This window comes from Babylonia areolata, chromosome 7, assembly GCF_041734735.1.
Source record: "Babylonia areolata isolate BAREFJ2019XMU chromosome 7, ASM4173473v1, whole genome shotgun sequence".
NCBI classification, from domain to species: Eukaryota; Metazoa; Mollusca; class Gastropoda; order Neogastropoda; family Buccinidae; genus Babylonia; species Babylonia areolata.
Window position 1 is genome coordinate 40547241 of NC_134882.1, and position 18019 is coordinate 40565259.

An 18019-nucleotide genomic window follows, 5' to 3' on the forward strand; every position below is an offset into this window, starting at 1 on the left:
AACAACTTTAAACCCATCTGCAATGACACATATCAGCAGAAGTTGGCATGGTGGCCAGTATTGTTGCCATCAAGACCAGCTAGGAATGCCCCTGGACAGAAGCTGACATCAAGTTCTGTGGGAAACTGTTCTGTTCTCTAAACATTTTTAACTGAGGGATCAGATCCCATGGTAGAAATGTCAAGCTTTGTTTAACTGTACTTTAGTATTTGTCAAGATTTATTTTGACAAACCCATTGGTGATCCTGTGCTGAAGTGTCAAACAACTTATCTTTCTGGACTCTTCAAAGGTGTCCCACTGCAATTCTATCAGCATAATACCCATACAGCCTGATGTTTTATCTGTAGTTGTGAAAGAACATGGCTACCCTTGTTCTTAATTGCCTTAAGTTGGTGTGTATCTTTCTGGAGGTTGAGTCAACTTTATTATCTCTCTGCATGTGATCATGTGTACTGCTCGCAATATGAATACAAAATACGCACCTGTGGGGATATATGTAAGGGGGGATCCCAAGCAGCAGAAGCATGCCCCATGATGGGCCAAAAAGGGTGGTATAAGCACTGCTGACTGGCCTTAACCCTAATGGAGTTATAATTGATGTCTGATCTTGAATAAAAGAGGGGGAGTGAAATGTATTTTCAAAAACGTTTCTGTTTCAAGTTCATAAGTTCTTGTCTTCTTCAAACATCTTTCCACTTGCATAAGACTGAAAAGGTTTGCAAGTTAGTCATGAGTTATATCAAATCAACCATGCAAATTGTTGCATGGTTGAAGGTTGTGTTTCTTGATTTTATTTTTACTTTGTTTTTATTTTTGTGGTGTTATAAAATACAATATAGATCTGAAGGATTTACTGCTTTTGGTTATCTATCAACAATGTGATGCCTTAATAATTGTGCATACCTTCAGTTTCAGTTTCAAAGATCATCAAATTTGGAGGAGCCGAGTTTCAAAAATTGAATATTTGTATAAAACAAATTTAAAACAATGAATTCCTTTCACATTGGTTATTCATGTGATCTTTAAGGAGACTATCCACAAGCAACAAACTTGGGCCAGCAGTTACTGTGTAGAATCAAGATCAGGATTGTTGCAGTCCAGAATGGAACAAGAGGTTAACTTTTAAGTAAGAGACAGAAACACAACGCACAAGCTATCACAATGGAGTCAGAGTTCAGGTCTAAATTTTATTCTGTCTGGAGTGAACAAAATCAGACTGAACTTTTCATCATTTTCATTATCTTTCAATCAGTGCTCGAGTTCTAATTCTAATTGCAGATATTTTCATCTTTTCAAGCCAACATCCTAAAACCTTTTAAAAAAAACAACAAAAAAAAACAACAACTTAAAATTGCAGCAAATTTTCTTTTTTATCAACTGCATTAAATGTTTCAGCAAAATGTCATGACTGTATATTTGTCTTTTAATTGGATTAACACTTTTCTGTTAAGCAACAGAAACTTAACAATGGAAGAGGTTAAAAACAAACAAAAAGATCAGCAGTTGATACTGAACAAAATGCACTCTGTATACTGTACATGAAGCATGTTACAACACAGTTATGACACAAAACATTAGTTCAGACAACAGAATAAGGTTGGTAACACATAAAACTGTTACATACAGCAGCATCATGCCCACAATCCTCATCAATGAAGTAGACTGCCTGTTTGAACATGAGAGCTGACAAAGAGTGTACAAGTGGGGGCATAACTTTGTATGAAAGCTATTATCAATGTGATAGTGAAAGCCAGCTGCCTTAACTTAGCACATCCCCTTACAAAAACTCAATCAGTCAATGTATAAAATTTTATCAAAGTTCAAACATGTAAGTATTATAAAAGAAAAGTCAACATTTTACACATATTTGCAATTTTTAAGTACAAAAATAAACTATGCTATTTCTGTTGACCAATTGATGCATGGCTCATAAAAAGGCATATTTACGAAAACACATAATCAAAATTATCACAGAAAGGATAAAATTAACAGTGCCTGAAAAATCATAATTACAGGGCAGTTATTCATGTATGGACTGGGTTTTTGTTTTGTTTTTTATACAAAGGTGGTATGTTGGAATTAACAAATACAGTGGTGGTTAAACCACACCCACCCTTCTCCACTTGAGGAAAATGTGGAACACATGTTGCACCAGAGTTTTTGTCTCAAAACTGCACCCACAAAAACATGCCAGTATGTTCAGGCAGAGGCAACAAGCGCAACAGAATTTAGACCTATCTTTACCAAATAATCTTCCTCTTTTTTTTCTCCCTAATAACAAGGAAGATGGAGCAGGACTGATTTATCTTGTTACTTTAGCCTAGCCAACGACACAGGGCCATATGATTGAAAACACTATCAATATCAATCCCACTGAAACTGAAGGACAAAAAACAACAACAAAAAAACCACCCATTTGGAAAAGAACATTTCATTTAGACACAAGTACCGGTAGTCTAATTCCATTCAAACAATTTGTAAAACTAATGAACATTATTTAGGAGAATGACTGGGGACAGAGCATTATTTTACTTGAGCCTGGCCTTTGTTATCGTAACACAGAAAGCAAACATTCAACAGAACACCATCCAATACGCAAGTTTGTTGATCATATTAGAAATTTATTCCCTCCGAGATTCTTTTTATTAAAACTATCCAGTTTTATGAAATACATGAAAAGACAATTATAAATAAAAAGTAATGGTAGATAAAAGGCATCCCTCTCAGATTCTGATAAATGCATTATATGTGTAGTTGTCTTGGCATTTTCAAAGATACCACTATCATTCAAAGGAGACCTGCCAACTCTAAATAATATTTGAGGGAAGTACTTTCATGATTTGAGCATAGCGAACCAGTAGTCTGAAACTAATGAAAGTTCCAGAACCCCTGGCATTCTGAAAGAACAAAGAAATTGTTGGTGTTACGCTTTTCCTCAAGGAGGAATGTGGCAGAATGGTTAATGGTGCTTGTGTGCAAATGTAGAGGGTCTGGGTTCGAATTCCACTCTCGCCATCTAAGTTTGACTGGAAAATTGAACTGAGGGTTTAGTCATTCGGATGAGACTTTAAACCAAGGTTCTGTGAGCAGCACACACTTGGCGCACTGAAAAAGAACCCATGGCAACGAGAGTGTTGTCTTCTGGCAAAATTCTCTTAAGAAATCCACTTGGATAGGTACACAAACAGATATGCACGCACTCAAGGCCTGCTGCTGGTCAGGCATCTGCCTGGCAGATGTGTAGTGTCTATGGATTTGTCCAAATGCAGTAACGCCTCCTTAAGAAACTGAAACCCATTGAATGTGTTTAGAAGTTTTTAACATACATGCATAATAATTTCTCCTCGAGTCATATTGAAGTGGAGTCGACATTCAATGCACAGAGCATGGTTTGAACTCAAACTTAGTATTCTTTGCTGTAAACTTTACGGTAATACTGTGAGGACACTTGTTTCTTCGCTGTCAGTCAATTTACTGCAAGCTATTCTTCTTCGTACTTGTTTCATTCTAACAAGATAGAGTGCCAGAGGAAAGTGAACACCAGTGGGAAATGATGGAGGGAACAGTCCAATTTTCTGGAACAGAAGTGGGTGAAAATGTAAACTGAGCTTCAAATGGTTCCTGGCTGATCATGAAACAAAAACAAAAATTCTCAATGGTTAAAGTATAGCGACACCTGCCTCACAGGCCTAGTTTCTAACCTCCTCCTTCCCCTTTCATGGAAGTTCAATTCACTGACACTTGCAGTATTGACAAAACAAACACTGCTTGATTTTTGCTGCTTCTTCAAATAATAATAATTATTATTATTATATTTATATAGTGCTGAATCTTGTGCAGACACAAATCAAAGTGCTTTCACACCAGTCATTCAAACGCATGCATAACTCTTAACCCCTAGGCTGCCTGCATGACAAGATAACTCGTCATGGCAAGCATGTATGCTTCGCTGCCACAATGACGAGATAACTCGTCATCGAAATATTCTGACTTTTCCCTGGTTTGCATTCACTTCGTTGACAAAAATAGTGGTAGCTTTAGCCTGGGGAATCTCTCTAGATTCTATTCATAGCTAGAAACCCCATCTACGTCATGAAGCAGTCCTTTATTTGAACGTTTTGGTTGGGTCACTGTCCAAGTGTTTGCCTGACTTCTCTCCTCGTTCGCTCAACAAAATGTCGGATTGACGCCATGCTCAAGACATGCGATCATGACAATCAACCAAGATTTCTTTCTTTTGCTGATGCTCAGAAAGAATTGAAGCGTAAATTCGAAGGAGAAGATAGTGATGAACATTTATAGGATGATCTGATAGACAATAAAGGGAGCAATCAAGAGAGTGGCCAAGATGCAACTGTCAGTGAGTGAGGCCGGCTAACAGTCGACAGAACATGACCGAATTAACAGCAGAGCGATATTCTTGGCACGCAGCCAACGCGGTCTGATGAGAACTGAATCAAGTGACCGTGTGAGAGGGGTGAGGAGGAGGGGGGTGGAGACTGAGGGGGTGTGGCCTCACATCCATCTTATCACTTGGAGAAGTCACAATGTATTGTGTATCTATCTCTTAAAAAAAAATATATATTGTGGTTGTTCTAGTATGATTTTGTGTTTGCAGATATCCATTTGTCCAGAAAATATGATGTTTTTGTGCAAATTACCTAATGTTTGCAATGAACAAGTTGAAAATGTGACAAAAAACAAAACACTGATTTCAAAACAACAGCATGTCACTAAAAATATATAAAATGGAAAAAACAGCATGTGTTTTGTATTCTTTATTCATTTACCTTTCAGAAAATATATACTTTTATGGGTCTTTCTCCAATAACAAAGACCACAGAATTTTGGGAAAATTTATACCCGTTTTTTGTGGAAAAAAACCCTGGCAAATAGATTTCAATTAAATTTTATTTTCCTGGCAGCGAAAGGGTTCAACTGGAAAAAAACAACTGAAGACAAGGAAGAGGCAGGGAAGGGAGGCTATTTTGGGAAGAGGTGGGTGTAAAGGCCAGAATCAAGCTGAGTGTGGAGACCTGATGAAGCGAAAGAGGAAGTTCATTCCAATTAAAAGGTCCAGAGACAGAGGAAGAATGGCAGCCAACAGTCAAGTGTTTGAATCTGGGTATGTGTAAACAGAGTGGATCCAAAGCCGATTGTAGAGAGCGAGGTGGAGTGTAGAGGTGAAGGAAGCGACTCCTGTGTTCATCTGTATCCATGTAGCACTTTTATTGTCAGCATAGTAGCATAGCATCTTGAAGCTCAGTGGAGCATGCTACACTCAAAATGTAGTAGTTGGCAGTCTGAATGGGCTGGACACATGACTCTCTCCTTTCCCTATTTTTCAATTTTTAAGATTCATAGAAAGAATTTTCTTTGGGTATAAATGCTTTGCTTTAGAGCCTGTATTCTGACATAATTATGTTTTGCTTATGCTTTGCTGCCTTCACAAGTGACAAAAAGCTGACTGTGAATATTTTAGACTTCAGGCAGTTCAGCTGCAGTTACAATTTGCCTCTTTTATGCAATGACTGGTGATGACAGTAATCCTTTTATGCAATGACTGGTGATGACAGTAATCCGTATGAAGTGAATTCCAACTTTCCATGTTCCATTCCAAGACAATATTGGCAAGCAGAATGTGTTAAACGATTCTTTCATCATAAACTGTCATGTTACACTAACAGCATAGTGATTTAATCTTTCCTGGCTATTCGAACTCAAAAGTAAATCCAGTTTGATCCATATACATGTCTTTACAGTGCACAAAGATGATCATGCATAAACTGGAGGCTCTTAAAGAACCAAAAAACACCCAACTAAAAATAAAAACAAGAAGCAGAAAGATAATAATCAATCTGCAACATAACAGGAAATTATTTCAGAATGCAAGCCTGCAGCTTAAATTCATACAGAATTATCACTGCAGCTTGAAGTTGTACATAATTACTGAATACTCTTTCTTTTAAAAAAAAAGAATTAAAAAAAAAGAAATTTTTTGAAACATCCACATGACAGTGATTCTATCCCACCCTGAGCTTAGGGTTTTTGTGCAGTTCAACCATCTCAGCATCTGGTCTTTTTTTTTTTATCTTTTAAAGAGATGTTGTAGCGTATATATGGATCAGATTGCACGCTTTGATGCCTCTTTGAAACTGAAACTCAGGTGAAGTCATGAAAATACAGAACTTTAAGGTGTGATGCGCTGAGGTGAAACAAAACAAGCAGAGGTGAACGATGGTAGTGGGAACATTCTTGAAAACAATAGCTAAAGTGAACAGTCAGTTGGCAGCTTGACTCTGAGTGCTACATTCTGTCACTGAGAAAGGAATGCATGCACACTTTGCAACAACAAAAATAATTCAAAGCTATTGTGCCACTTTTTTAATATCCCAGTGCCTTTGTTAAAAATTACAAAATTGACAATTACTAAGAACATGAAAGCTGGTTTTATAATTTGAATAGATAAATTGATCTGCCACAAAAAAAAGAAAGAAAATAAAAAATACAGTTGGTTAGAATGCAAAAGCAAGCTACAGTAACAAGGTATAAAAGTGATAAAAGCACAAAATATAAAACATCAGTATCCAAATAAAACACTTAACTAATTAGTTCAGTTATTCCATCCAAATAAAACACTTAATTAGTTCAGTTATTCCAATCTAATGCAAATGACAGACACTGTACCATTTCATCACTGGTACTTTCAACTCTCGGAGTTACCTGAACCACAAAGAAATCAAGGACACTGCATGATTTTATCAATAAACAATCCCGATTTCTACATCAACAAACAAAAACAAATATTAAGTACTCTGTTTTACATAAAAAACAAAGATAATTTTCAACATAATTCAGATCTTAACACTCTTTGCTGCATATTCACATCTGCCCTCTGAATAAAGACAACTCATGAGAAATCAAACTGTACTGTTCAGCATTAAATGTGATGCAGAGGGCAAGGAATACCCTGTGCTTTGTTTTGCTGAGTGTATGCATACATGTGCATACACCTCTGTATGATATTCTGCTCCAGGTTTGCATAGGTTATATTTCACAGACAGCATTCAATGCACATGAATTTGGACTTTCAAAAATGAAAAAAACATTCAATCAAAGCATTCTGAAACATGCACGTACACACACACACACACACACACATATGCGTACACTCACACACACACACATGCATGTATACATGCACACACACACACACATATATACAAAGATCCCGTACATGCTGAAATTTGTTACAATGTACATTGTCCTTAACTTCTCAGCACAAAATTAAAACAGGGCAACTAAGGCAGCTGATCCTATGCAAGTTAAAAATTATACTTTGTGCAAAAACATTCAACCATTCATGAGCACAGGTCCAGCAAAGCCTAGGCAAAACGATGCACCCTGAAGGCCAAAATGAACAAAGAATCAGGAGACGGATGAAATAGGATTGTGAGGAGACCCCATCTGTGTCAGTACTTTGTCCAACCACTGCAGCGGTCCATTCAAGTGAATCTCAATCCAGCAAGGAGTACTGGTGACATCCTGGCGATGGTACTCAGCACCCCAACCTTTGACAAAACTCATGCGGATGGTGCACATTTTGGTCAGGTCATACACTGCCTCAAAGCCATGATTGACGGACTGACTGAGCAGGGCAGCAAACTCCTGATTGTTGAAAATCTTGAGGGAACACCCTGGTGGGATCTTACACACAGTGGTGGGGTGGAAACCATGATGGTAGTTGCAGTTACGGCTCTGGACAAAGATGCTGCTGTCGCTAAGACATTCTGCAAAGACTTCTCCACCCACGTAATATAGATGGACACCTGAAAAAACAACAACCCATCAACACTCATGAAAACAGAATTTAAATAATGCAATAAAATGTTATAACAGCTGATAAAGAATAAAATGTACTTTTCTATACATTCTTATATTCATCAAAGTAATGCAATAAAAACAAAGTTATTAACCACAGAAACTTCTTTCAAGCATTTCTGAATACCTCTCTTTCTGAAGTCAGGGGCTTCAACTGATACTCCCAAATTCACTCCAATTCATGAGTGATTTTTTATGAGCATGAATGCTTTACACTGACTGGGGTGTGTTCTTAAATGCTTCAAAACAATGAATCTGTATCATATTCACACATTTAAAATGTCTGGATTACTTTCTGATGGAAAAGAGAACCGATTACTATGTTTTGTATCTCCCCTCCCCTTTCAATCCTAAAACGTAACTAATTAGCTTTGTGTTCTCTTCATTCTTACCATGTTCATAAGCTCAAATTGTTTTGATTAATACCTGGTGAAAAAGCTGTCTTAACTGGCCATTGCAAACACGTTTAACTCAAACTACATGGTATAAACTTTCAGTATTAACTTCTTCAGATGCATACCAACATTATGAGAATAAATGTGTTCTAAATCTAATACTATCTAACACAGACACAGACTTTCCCCATAGCACAACAAACAGAAAATCTGGAAAATCTTTTTAAAAAATCATTTAAAAAAATATTAAAAATCCAGCCAAATAAGTTCTTAATTTAAAAAAATAATAAAGTTCTGTCTTCTCAGGTCTGAACATTTCACTTCTTTAATTCTATTGCTGCCAATCTGACAGCATGTTAGACCCATCTGATACTATGCTAATGCAGGCAAATATATAAAATATGACAGGATCTGATCTATCTGATAGGCTGACAACACAGCATACCAGTTTACTTCACCACAGATTCATGAATAAAAAAACGATAACATTTTGGCAAGATTACGTACAAACACTTTTATCATTACCTTTTCCAATGTGACGTCGTGTATTCTCAATGGTGGAGTTTCGATTGACATTTGAGAGTAGTCCAAGGCAAAATCGATCATTATTAGAGGGGTCACAGAATCCATCTGTGACTATAGACTTGTGGGAAGCATGGAAAGCCTGCCCAACACGGTTGTTCAGCTCGTAATACACAATGGAACACCAGTACTGTGGCTCTTGGTATGTCACAGGCTGCAGGTCCACTGGAAGAAAAAAGTACTAAGGCATAAGTAATCAACAGATCATATCTCAGAATAAAAAAAAAAAAATTTCATACAGAATGCTACTCATCAACTATCATTCCAACTCTGTGTACTTCTGACTGGGTCAAATCAAAGACTGAAAGTAAAACATTCAAACAAGAGCTGAACGCTATATATGGGGCCCCCCAACCTTTACATTCATAACACATGCACATGCGTTATTGGTAAAAACACAATGAAATATCAAGGAATGCATCAAAATCCTCATTCTGTTCAACAATGCAGTAAAATATCAACAAAAAGAGTTCCATCACTTCACATACTCCCCATTTGACAAGTATACTTGCTGTCTTAAGCAGTCTCTCTCTTGAGCTAAGAGTAGTATAACTTGACTAACTGGGAAGGCTTCCAACAAATACTTGAATGTGCTTCTCTGACATATTACAACTAAAAAAATCATCCTCCTCAAATTCAGCTTGTGCATGTTCTTCATGTCTGGGTCCATCTTTTTTCTTCCAATTCCCTTCCACCTAAATCTACACAACTTTCTTTTGCTCCAGCAACTTCTCACCTGCGCCACGATTTGCCACATGTTTAGGAATGGGAATGGGAGGCATGGAAGAGGTGTCCATGGGCTGGGGGGCGTCACGGGCTGGGTGGTGGGGTGGTGCCGATGATGGCATGCCAGGGCTGTTCTGACTCAGACCCATGGTGTTGGGTGAGGCGGCTTCACGCGACTGGTAGGCTGGTGGTGGGGTGTCTGCTGTGATCAAGACATAACTATGTTAGTCATGAGTAACAATGATGGATTTTTTTCTTTATTCTGTATATATTTTACAAAATGTCAAATTACCCAAAACACTTTTTTTCTTTTTTTTCTTTACAGTATGTTTCATGCACTGACCTGATTTTTTTTTCTTTGATTATCCTGTACATATTTTACAAAATGTCAAGTTAACCATAACACATTGTTTTTTTTACAGTATGTTTCATGCACTGACCTGATTACCATAATGTTACAAACATGAATGATGAACATGATTACCAGAATGTAACAAACATGAATGGTGAATAATAACCTTCTGTCAACAAAATGTTAAAACTGGGGGAAATTATGTCCAAAGACAATGGGTTGTGCACACTGATATGCCAGTGGAAATACTACGTTGACACACTGGGAAAAAAATGAAGAAAAAAATGAGTGGAAGGAATGAGAAAACTTCTTAGGAACCAACATCACCATAGACTTCTGAGGTACAATGGAGGTATGGTGAATATGTGAATTTATCAGTATAGTAATTTCCAGCCTAACTATAACTATAACCAGTGTAAGGCACAAACTTATTGTTACTCAAATCTGATCCTTGCATCTCATCAACTGTACCATGTACCCTATCTGAAAACTAAATTCTGACTGCCACCTCTTACAACAAACTCAATATTCTACAACTTATTTGATCACAATAAACGCATATGTTCACACTGAATAGTCACATTTGCATACTTCACTCATACCACTAGTTGATTCAAAATGACTGATTTTCACCATTGTTCCAAATGAAAACAAACAGCATAAACACTGAATCGAAATGTAAACATGATGGCAACAGAGTTGATACAAAGATAAATCAGAAAATGCCTGAACTGAAAACAGGGCTAGCAGACTGGATTCTGCTGTAACAAATCATTTATGCAATAGGACTTGACAATAGTGCAGATTGTCAACAAGTGGGCAAAAACAATTTGGATTCTGATCCAGTTTCTCGAGATTTGATGTCACTATTCAGAAACAACATCCACGCTCAAAAGAACTCTGAACCATTCTCCACCATGGAGGACTTTCGTTGTTCAGATTTTAGGCAGATGCCACTTACTGGATGTGTGCATCTTACAATTCTTTGATGTGCTCTAAATAACTCAACAGTATGGTGCACCTTATGTACTGTCTTCCCTTATAGACTGGAAATTATGGTACATCTTATGACAATTCTGTCCAGTAATAAGGAAGAGAAAATGGATGTATGTATCACTATTAGAAGATGCACAGCTTAAAAGTCCCTGGAAAAGGATAATGTTTGTGTCCAGTTAACTGCTTACCTGGTAAGCCAAAAGGACTGCTGGGTCCAGAACTGGGCGGATTTGGGGAATGTTGCTGCTGAAAAGGGTATGACACATTGTGGGGCATGTTGGGCTCAGGTACCGACTGGAAAGCTGGCATAGTGCTGCCCGAAGGAAATTCACTGTAGCGAGGAACCAAAACTGGAGGCAACACTGAAAAACCGCAAAGGAAAATTTTATTTAGCAAAATCATCTCTTTTTACGTCATATCATTTTCCTAAACTGAATAACTCTCTCCAATTCCTGCAAATTAATTATGAATTCACCTATACCATTAAAAAAACTACACTCAATTTCCTTTAATGTCTTAAAAAGCCAACATGAGACCTGTGGTTTTGCTGTAGAATATATTTATATATAAAATACTTGCACAAATCATACACTTAAATGAAAAAGTAAAAACACACTGCAATAAAACTAAATGAAAACATGTCATGATTGTATCAGTGAATGACACTGTTTATAACATTAACAGCAAAAAAACTAATGTGTAGTTTTGAACCATTATATTTCATATCTGACATTAATAACTCAGGTAAACACCATAACCTGGGATTTTTGTATACACTTGCACAAATTTATGTCTGCCCTAACATGACCAAGAAGTCATTAAGATTTAGCTTTTTATCAATTTTCTGGAGTCTATCATCAGTATCACAACTTTTTTTCCCATCACTCTCTACAGTGAGTCTACTACTACTACAGTACTAGTACCACTACACAATCATATTCACACACACACACACACACACACAAAGAGCAGGAAAACACAGAACTTATAAGTGTTTACATGCTTCTCTAGGAAGGAACAATATGTTTAATGTCCGTCATCGTTCACTGACGCATGCATACAAATTTGAAATGACCCACAAATGTGGCAGGAAGTAGGTCACTTTCACTGATTTTTCAGAAAGTCAGTTAAGCCAAAGGCCTTTTGTGGTACTCACATTCCTACAATGCAATCACCAATTTCGTTTTAAATCTAGAAACTATATTGCTCCTGTCATTCCTCCAAGTTTGGCGTCGAGCAGAACATTAGTGAAAACAAAAATTACTGAAATACTTTATGTTGTACTTAGCCCCCAAAAGCAATGCTAGCCTAAACTGGCAAATAGCATTCGTCACTCGTTGGATGTGAACTGTGGCAGAAAACAACGCCTGTTCAACTTTCCATCCAATGCCCTTGGCCATGGTTGGCTTCAATATAGCTGGTATTTAGAACACCATTTGCATCATGGACCATGCTGCTAAAGAAGCTGCCTGATGTTGAGAAATATCAAATAAACATTTGAAACAGCTCTGCAATTTCCTAAAGTTTGGAAACTAATCATTTGGAGATTCTGAATCTAAGAGATTTCTTCTGCATGCATGTGCAACTCCACTGCATTTCATTCAATGTTGCTATGCCACAGTGTAACCCTTCCAACTAAAACCAAGAACCGATTAAAGATATTTTCAAATATATATGTATGCGCAAGTCCATTTTTACTTTGGGATATATGTTCATGATTTCCTGACCCACCTTTCACTGTCATGCAATGATGGATAACAGGTTCTTTAATGTGCATTTAAAATTTTCATCTCTGTGCATGCTTATGAATAGAAATAACTTGGGCAAGAGCAGGTCTGCACATTCTGCTGACATAGGACTTTACAATATGGCTGAGAGACATACTGTGACAAAGAACTGTGACGATTTGGATCTCCACAAAGCAAAGGGATCTGCTTGCCTAAAATGGAAATTGCTATTAGTATGGCAGTGACACTGCAGACTTGGTGTCTTCCAGCCTCACTGCTTTGTTTCTGATAATCTATTTCTTGTAACTTGTGAAAAATTGCAACCCAGAGCAGTCAGTCTACAGTGAGTGCTTCAGCATTTCTGAACAAAGTATAATGACCATGATATTGGCAGTCCTTACATCTGTCATAACTCAGATGGTCTTTCAATGTTAACAGTTAAAATACTGATTCTCAAAATATTGTCATATTCATGAGAGGAGAAAATAACACAAACCTGGACTCTCCACACGCTTGTAGTGATACGGATTAATACACACTTCCTTCTGCTTTGCTGAGAAAGGATACTCGCAGCACTCCAGAGGTTTCAGCTCATGATGAGACTGTAAGTCTGGCCAACGCCACACACGGCAATAAATTACATGTGGTAGTCCTTTGCGATGTGACACTTGAAGACGACCATCGAGAGAACGTGGGATGGTGACACATTTGCTGATGTGACCGGGACAACTGAGTGCCTTTTCCAAGTCTTCAAGAGCCCCTTTTTTCTTTTTCAGTTTTTTGACGAGGGAGTCAACCGCTTTTTCTGCCCATTTTTCCTCTTCATCTCCTTGCTTCCAGCCCAGCAACCGCTTTACAGCAGGGCTGGTAAATGAGAAAATGCTAGACAGTGGAGATGTCATTCTGCTCCTGTAAAGAAAAAAAAGTACTTAGATGAAGCACTAAAAAGGAATTGATCATAAAACTACTTAATTGGCAATAGTTTTTAGCAAAACATAAAACATCAGAAACTTTTAAAGTTGATAACCAATTTTTCACTGTTACTGGTTCCAGATCAGCCATCCCAGGTTCATGGCGATGCATATTTTTAAATCAGTATTGCCTATTGACTGTCAATACAAGTTTTTAAAATATTACCTGAAAAGAAAGTAACAGAAACAGTCTGCAAAATGTTACAACTGTTACAAGCATCGTCTTGATCATGTTGTTTGCTTTGAACAAAACAAATTTATAGATATTCCTGCTCAGTGTTGTTCTTTTTTTCAAGATCAAGGCTATCAGTACATTAAGTGGATGTGAGCTTGCATCATTCATTGCCTAACAAGAAGATGCTCAGCTCCACCTCAATATATTATTATGAGACAAACTGACAATGCTTTACATCATTGATCTACTTACTGTATTCAGCAGAAAAATCAATACTGCTATTCTTACCGAAACAACTGTTTACCCAGCCTGCTGTGCATGTCAATATTACGATTAAAAAAACAAAAACACACACACACACAAAAACCCACAGAAAACTCAACTATATGATGTTTATCACTCGATTTACACCATCATCCAAATCAAAATTCAAACAAGGCAAAAAACAAAAAAAAAAAAAAAACTGTAATAAATCAGCTACCACACAGCATACTGGTCTGCACCATGGACTGACAACTGAGAGGACATATGTTAAATGCCCATCAGAGGTTTTTTTCTGGCCTGAGGTTGGCTCCTACCAAGAGCGAAGTGTGCAATTAAAACATTCCCCCCCTCCCACCCAAAAGCGGACTACGGCTGCCTATATGGTGGGGGTAAAAATGGTCATACACGTAAAAGCCCACTCATATACATAAAGTGAATGTGGAGTTGTAGCCCATGAACGAAGAAGAAGAAGAAGAAGAAAACACACATACACACACACACACAAACTGCTATGGGCTAAAATGGGCAGACCAGTAGTGGGACCACAGAGTCAAAGGTCTTCTACTTGACTGATGCACTTTTGAGTATTGCTCAAATTTCCTGACAAGCACTGCAGGTGTCTGAATGATGTGAATCTACCAGAGCTGGATGATGCTTAGACATCAATTTCATGAAACTGAAAGTTGTTGTCCTGTCAGGTAATCCACAACCCTAATATTCCTTCATAGTTCATTGCATTTGCAGCATCAAATTATATCGATTTTTATTATAAATAACAAAATGTCTCAAATCATTAAGCAAACACACATACACACAAATAATGGTATAAACAAGAGAGGCAATGCCTTCGAGTCTCACTTGTGATACACTTTAAAAAAAATCCAAGCTTTTTATGTATTGAGTATAATGCATTTACTGTTATATTTATATTTTTTATATTCTCTAAACTTGGCACTTTGATCTGATATTCGACCCAACAAAAGATCTGTCATTATTATCATTTTTTGTTCAAACAGGAATTTCTTTTGCTAAACATGGAAGTTTTGTTTATTGCAAACGTTTTAGTGCAGACAGTAAAATAAGGGAAATTACTCTGCTGGGGGACTTAGTTTGCTGATCTTTCTCATCTTAAACATTACATTTTGAAATTATACTCAATACATAAAAAAAACTTGGATTTTTTTATATTTTTTTTTAAAGTGCATCACAAGTGAGTCTTGAAGGCCTTTCCTCTCTTGTTTCAAAATGTAATGTTTAAGATGAGAAAGATCAGTTTAAAGCAAATTAAGTCCCCTAGCATTAATTAGAGTAATTTCCCTTTTTTACTATCTACACCAAAACGTTTGCAAAATAAATAAAACTTCCATGCTTAGCAAAAGAAGTTCCTGTTTGAACAAAAAATGATAATTATGACTGCTCTTGTTGTTAGGTCAAATATCAGATCAAAGTGCCAAGTATAGAGAATACAAAAAATATAAATATAGCAGTAAATGCAGTTTGCATATAATTAGGCTTCATTTTTTATTTTTTTGTGCCCATCCCAGAGGTGCAATATTGTTTTAAACAAAATGACTAAAAAGAACTGAATTTTTCCTATTTTTATGCCTAATTTGGTGTCAACTGACAAAGTATTTGCAGAGAAAATAATGTTAAAGTTTACCATGGACACACACACACACACACACACAGACAACCGAACACCGGGTTAAAACATACTCACTTTGTTTACACAAGTGAGTCAAAAATTAGATAGTAGATTGTATAACACCTAAATTAATCAGTGTTTAGATGTGTATGCAAGTGTTTGAATGTGTGTGTGTGTGTGTGTGTGTGTGTGTGTGTGAGAGAGAGAGAGAGAGAGAGAGAGAGAGAGAGAGATGTGTGTGTGTGATGGAGTGTTGTGCTGTTGGCATGACAGTGTGTGTGCAAAATCAACTATGAAGACTATGCTCATTTGCATATTATAGTTAGCTGTTTTCATTTTCTCTTTCTACAGGGATGTAAATATCAACTCACTTTGGTCCAGTAGTTAAACATGTTGTGCATCAACTTTTATCATTATGATTATTGCTTGGTATGATTGTTTTCATTTTGTTGTTGTTGTTCACATACATTTTTGCCATGCTTGACTGGTACATGGACCTTACGTTTTTGAATGTTTTACACCATTATATGGTACACAAACTGGCAAAGTTTGTTTGCATACAAATTACAAGCTATGTATATATGATGCTGTGCCAAAACATGCTCTTAACAATAGTCTCCAACTTAATGCATGCACAGGTTTCCTTCTAGTCTACTATGCTGACCACCACAAACATTATTCTGAACAGTATACATGTAAGAGATAATAAAGACAGATACATATATATATATATATATACAAACATCCTTTCATCATACTATTACTAACACTAGTAACACCAAAGAAAAGCAACAAAATTATTAAAAGAATGCAAGAATATGAGTTATCAACAAAGACTTACATACAAAATGATACTTAAATCTACATTCACCAAAAGGTATAAGAGTATAAGGAGATTTGACTGAAACTTATAAAATATAAGATATTAACAATTAAAATTTAAATAACATAAATGATGTAAAATTAAATGCAAGACATATTTTTAGAATGTCAGACTATGATAGTACAAGGAACTCAGAAAAGAAAACTTGTTTAGAACACTGCAACACCAACATTAGAAAAAATTCACTGGCAAACCGAATTACACAAACTTGGAATGCACTACCAACCGAAGTTAAACTTCCACAAAATAATAACACTTCTAAAATCTCCTTGACACAAACACCATCTTAAAAGAAAATTTTTTTGACTATGAAGAATAAAACAAAGTTTCTTGCAGAAGTGTACTCGCGTACCCCGCCCAACAACAAACAAAAGAAGAATAAAATAAAATGGAAGAAGTGAAAATAAAGATTCGATGGGGGCATAAAAAGGCCGAGAGGTCTAGCAGATGAGTGCCAGTCCCTATACTACTACTACTACAAGCCGACATCTTGAAAATGTATGGTCTCATACGAAATAACTGCAACTTCATACTGGAAAGTCAATCACAGAGAGTACTTAATATTTTACAACAATGTCAGCAACTAACTTGAACACGAATGTACTTTCTTCAACTTCACAAACTTAACGTCTAGCCCTTCCGGAAGAGGGGTGGTCCATAGTCATTTGTGGCAGTGTTTGTTATCAAATCCACACTTCATACTGAGATTTACTTCAAATGGAAAGTGTTATCAATAACGTCAAACACATAGACAAACAAGCCTAACAGCACAACTAGGGTCTTCATGTAAATAGCTTAATCTTGTGATGAATAGAAATACATCACACGCAACAGAATTCAGAATAAAAAGAACTGAGACTGCAAACACGAGAACACGTTTGACAACTGGACGAGCCATTTTTAAAATCTCACCTTGAAGTTTAATTCAAAAAGATTTGCTAATCAATTTGCTGGGCAGTCACACAACAGACAGAGAACATAAACTTTGTTGAATGTATGAAACCCAGGCCATCTGACGCTGTATACTAATTGCTTGCAGTGAAGAAAGACTTCTTGTACTTTTTTCCCCTGAGCCGGAGACAGTCAGACGGGAAGTCGAACTCGTGAAAGTTTCCAACATGAAATTATTGCGCGGCCGTCAGTTACCCTTACTTCCTGTTGATATATTTTTGTTTTCTCTTCGCAAAATCTTTTTTAATTTGTAAATGAACATAACATGTTTTCCATCTGCTTGCAATGCTTTTTATAGTACATTGACATAACTGAAAGCATTTTCAATAAATATGGCAAACTCGTTTTTTAGGCGGATGTGTATTTCTTCCCATTTGAGTGAAGCAAACGTGCCGGTGCGCTCACAGGCCGTGACGTCAGCGAAAGAGGCGACAGTCTGTCGACGAGGTTGACCTGAGGCGGAGCGGCGA

General features: G+C 36.8%; 1 protein-coding gene across 2 annotated transcripts; it reads right to left on the bottom strand.

The window, feature by feature from the left end:
* Positions 1-1174: 1174 nt before the first annotated feature.
* LOC143284034 (mothers against decapentaplegic homolog 9-like) lies at positions 1175-17702 on the bottom strand. 2 transcript variants are annotated; one of them, XM_076590631.1, is made up of 6 exons: positions 17511-17702; positions 13157-13569; positions 11122-11295; positions 9596-9784; positions 8803-9024; positions 1175-7830 (listed from the first exon to the last, which is right to left on the bottom strand). In XM_076590631.1, exons 2-6 carry the CDS (start codon positions 13560-13562, stop codon positions 7430-7432), a joined length of 1392 nt encoding a protein of 463 aa, XP_076446746.1. In that variant the 5' UTR covers positions 13563-13569; positions 17511-17702; the 3' UTR covers positions 1175-7429. The 2 variants fall into 2 exon arrangements, with proteins under 2 accessions (XP_076446746.1, XP_076446745.1); XM_076590630.1 differs by having other exon boundaries at positions 9596-9787.
* Between the last annotated feature and the right edge of the window lie 317 nt (positions 17703-18019).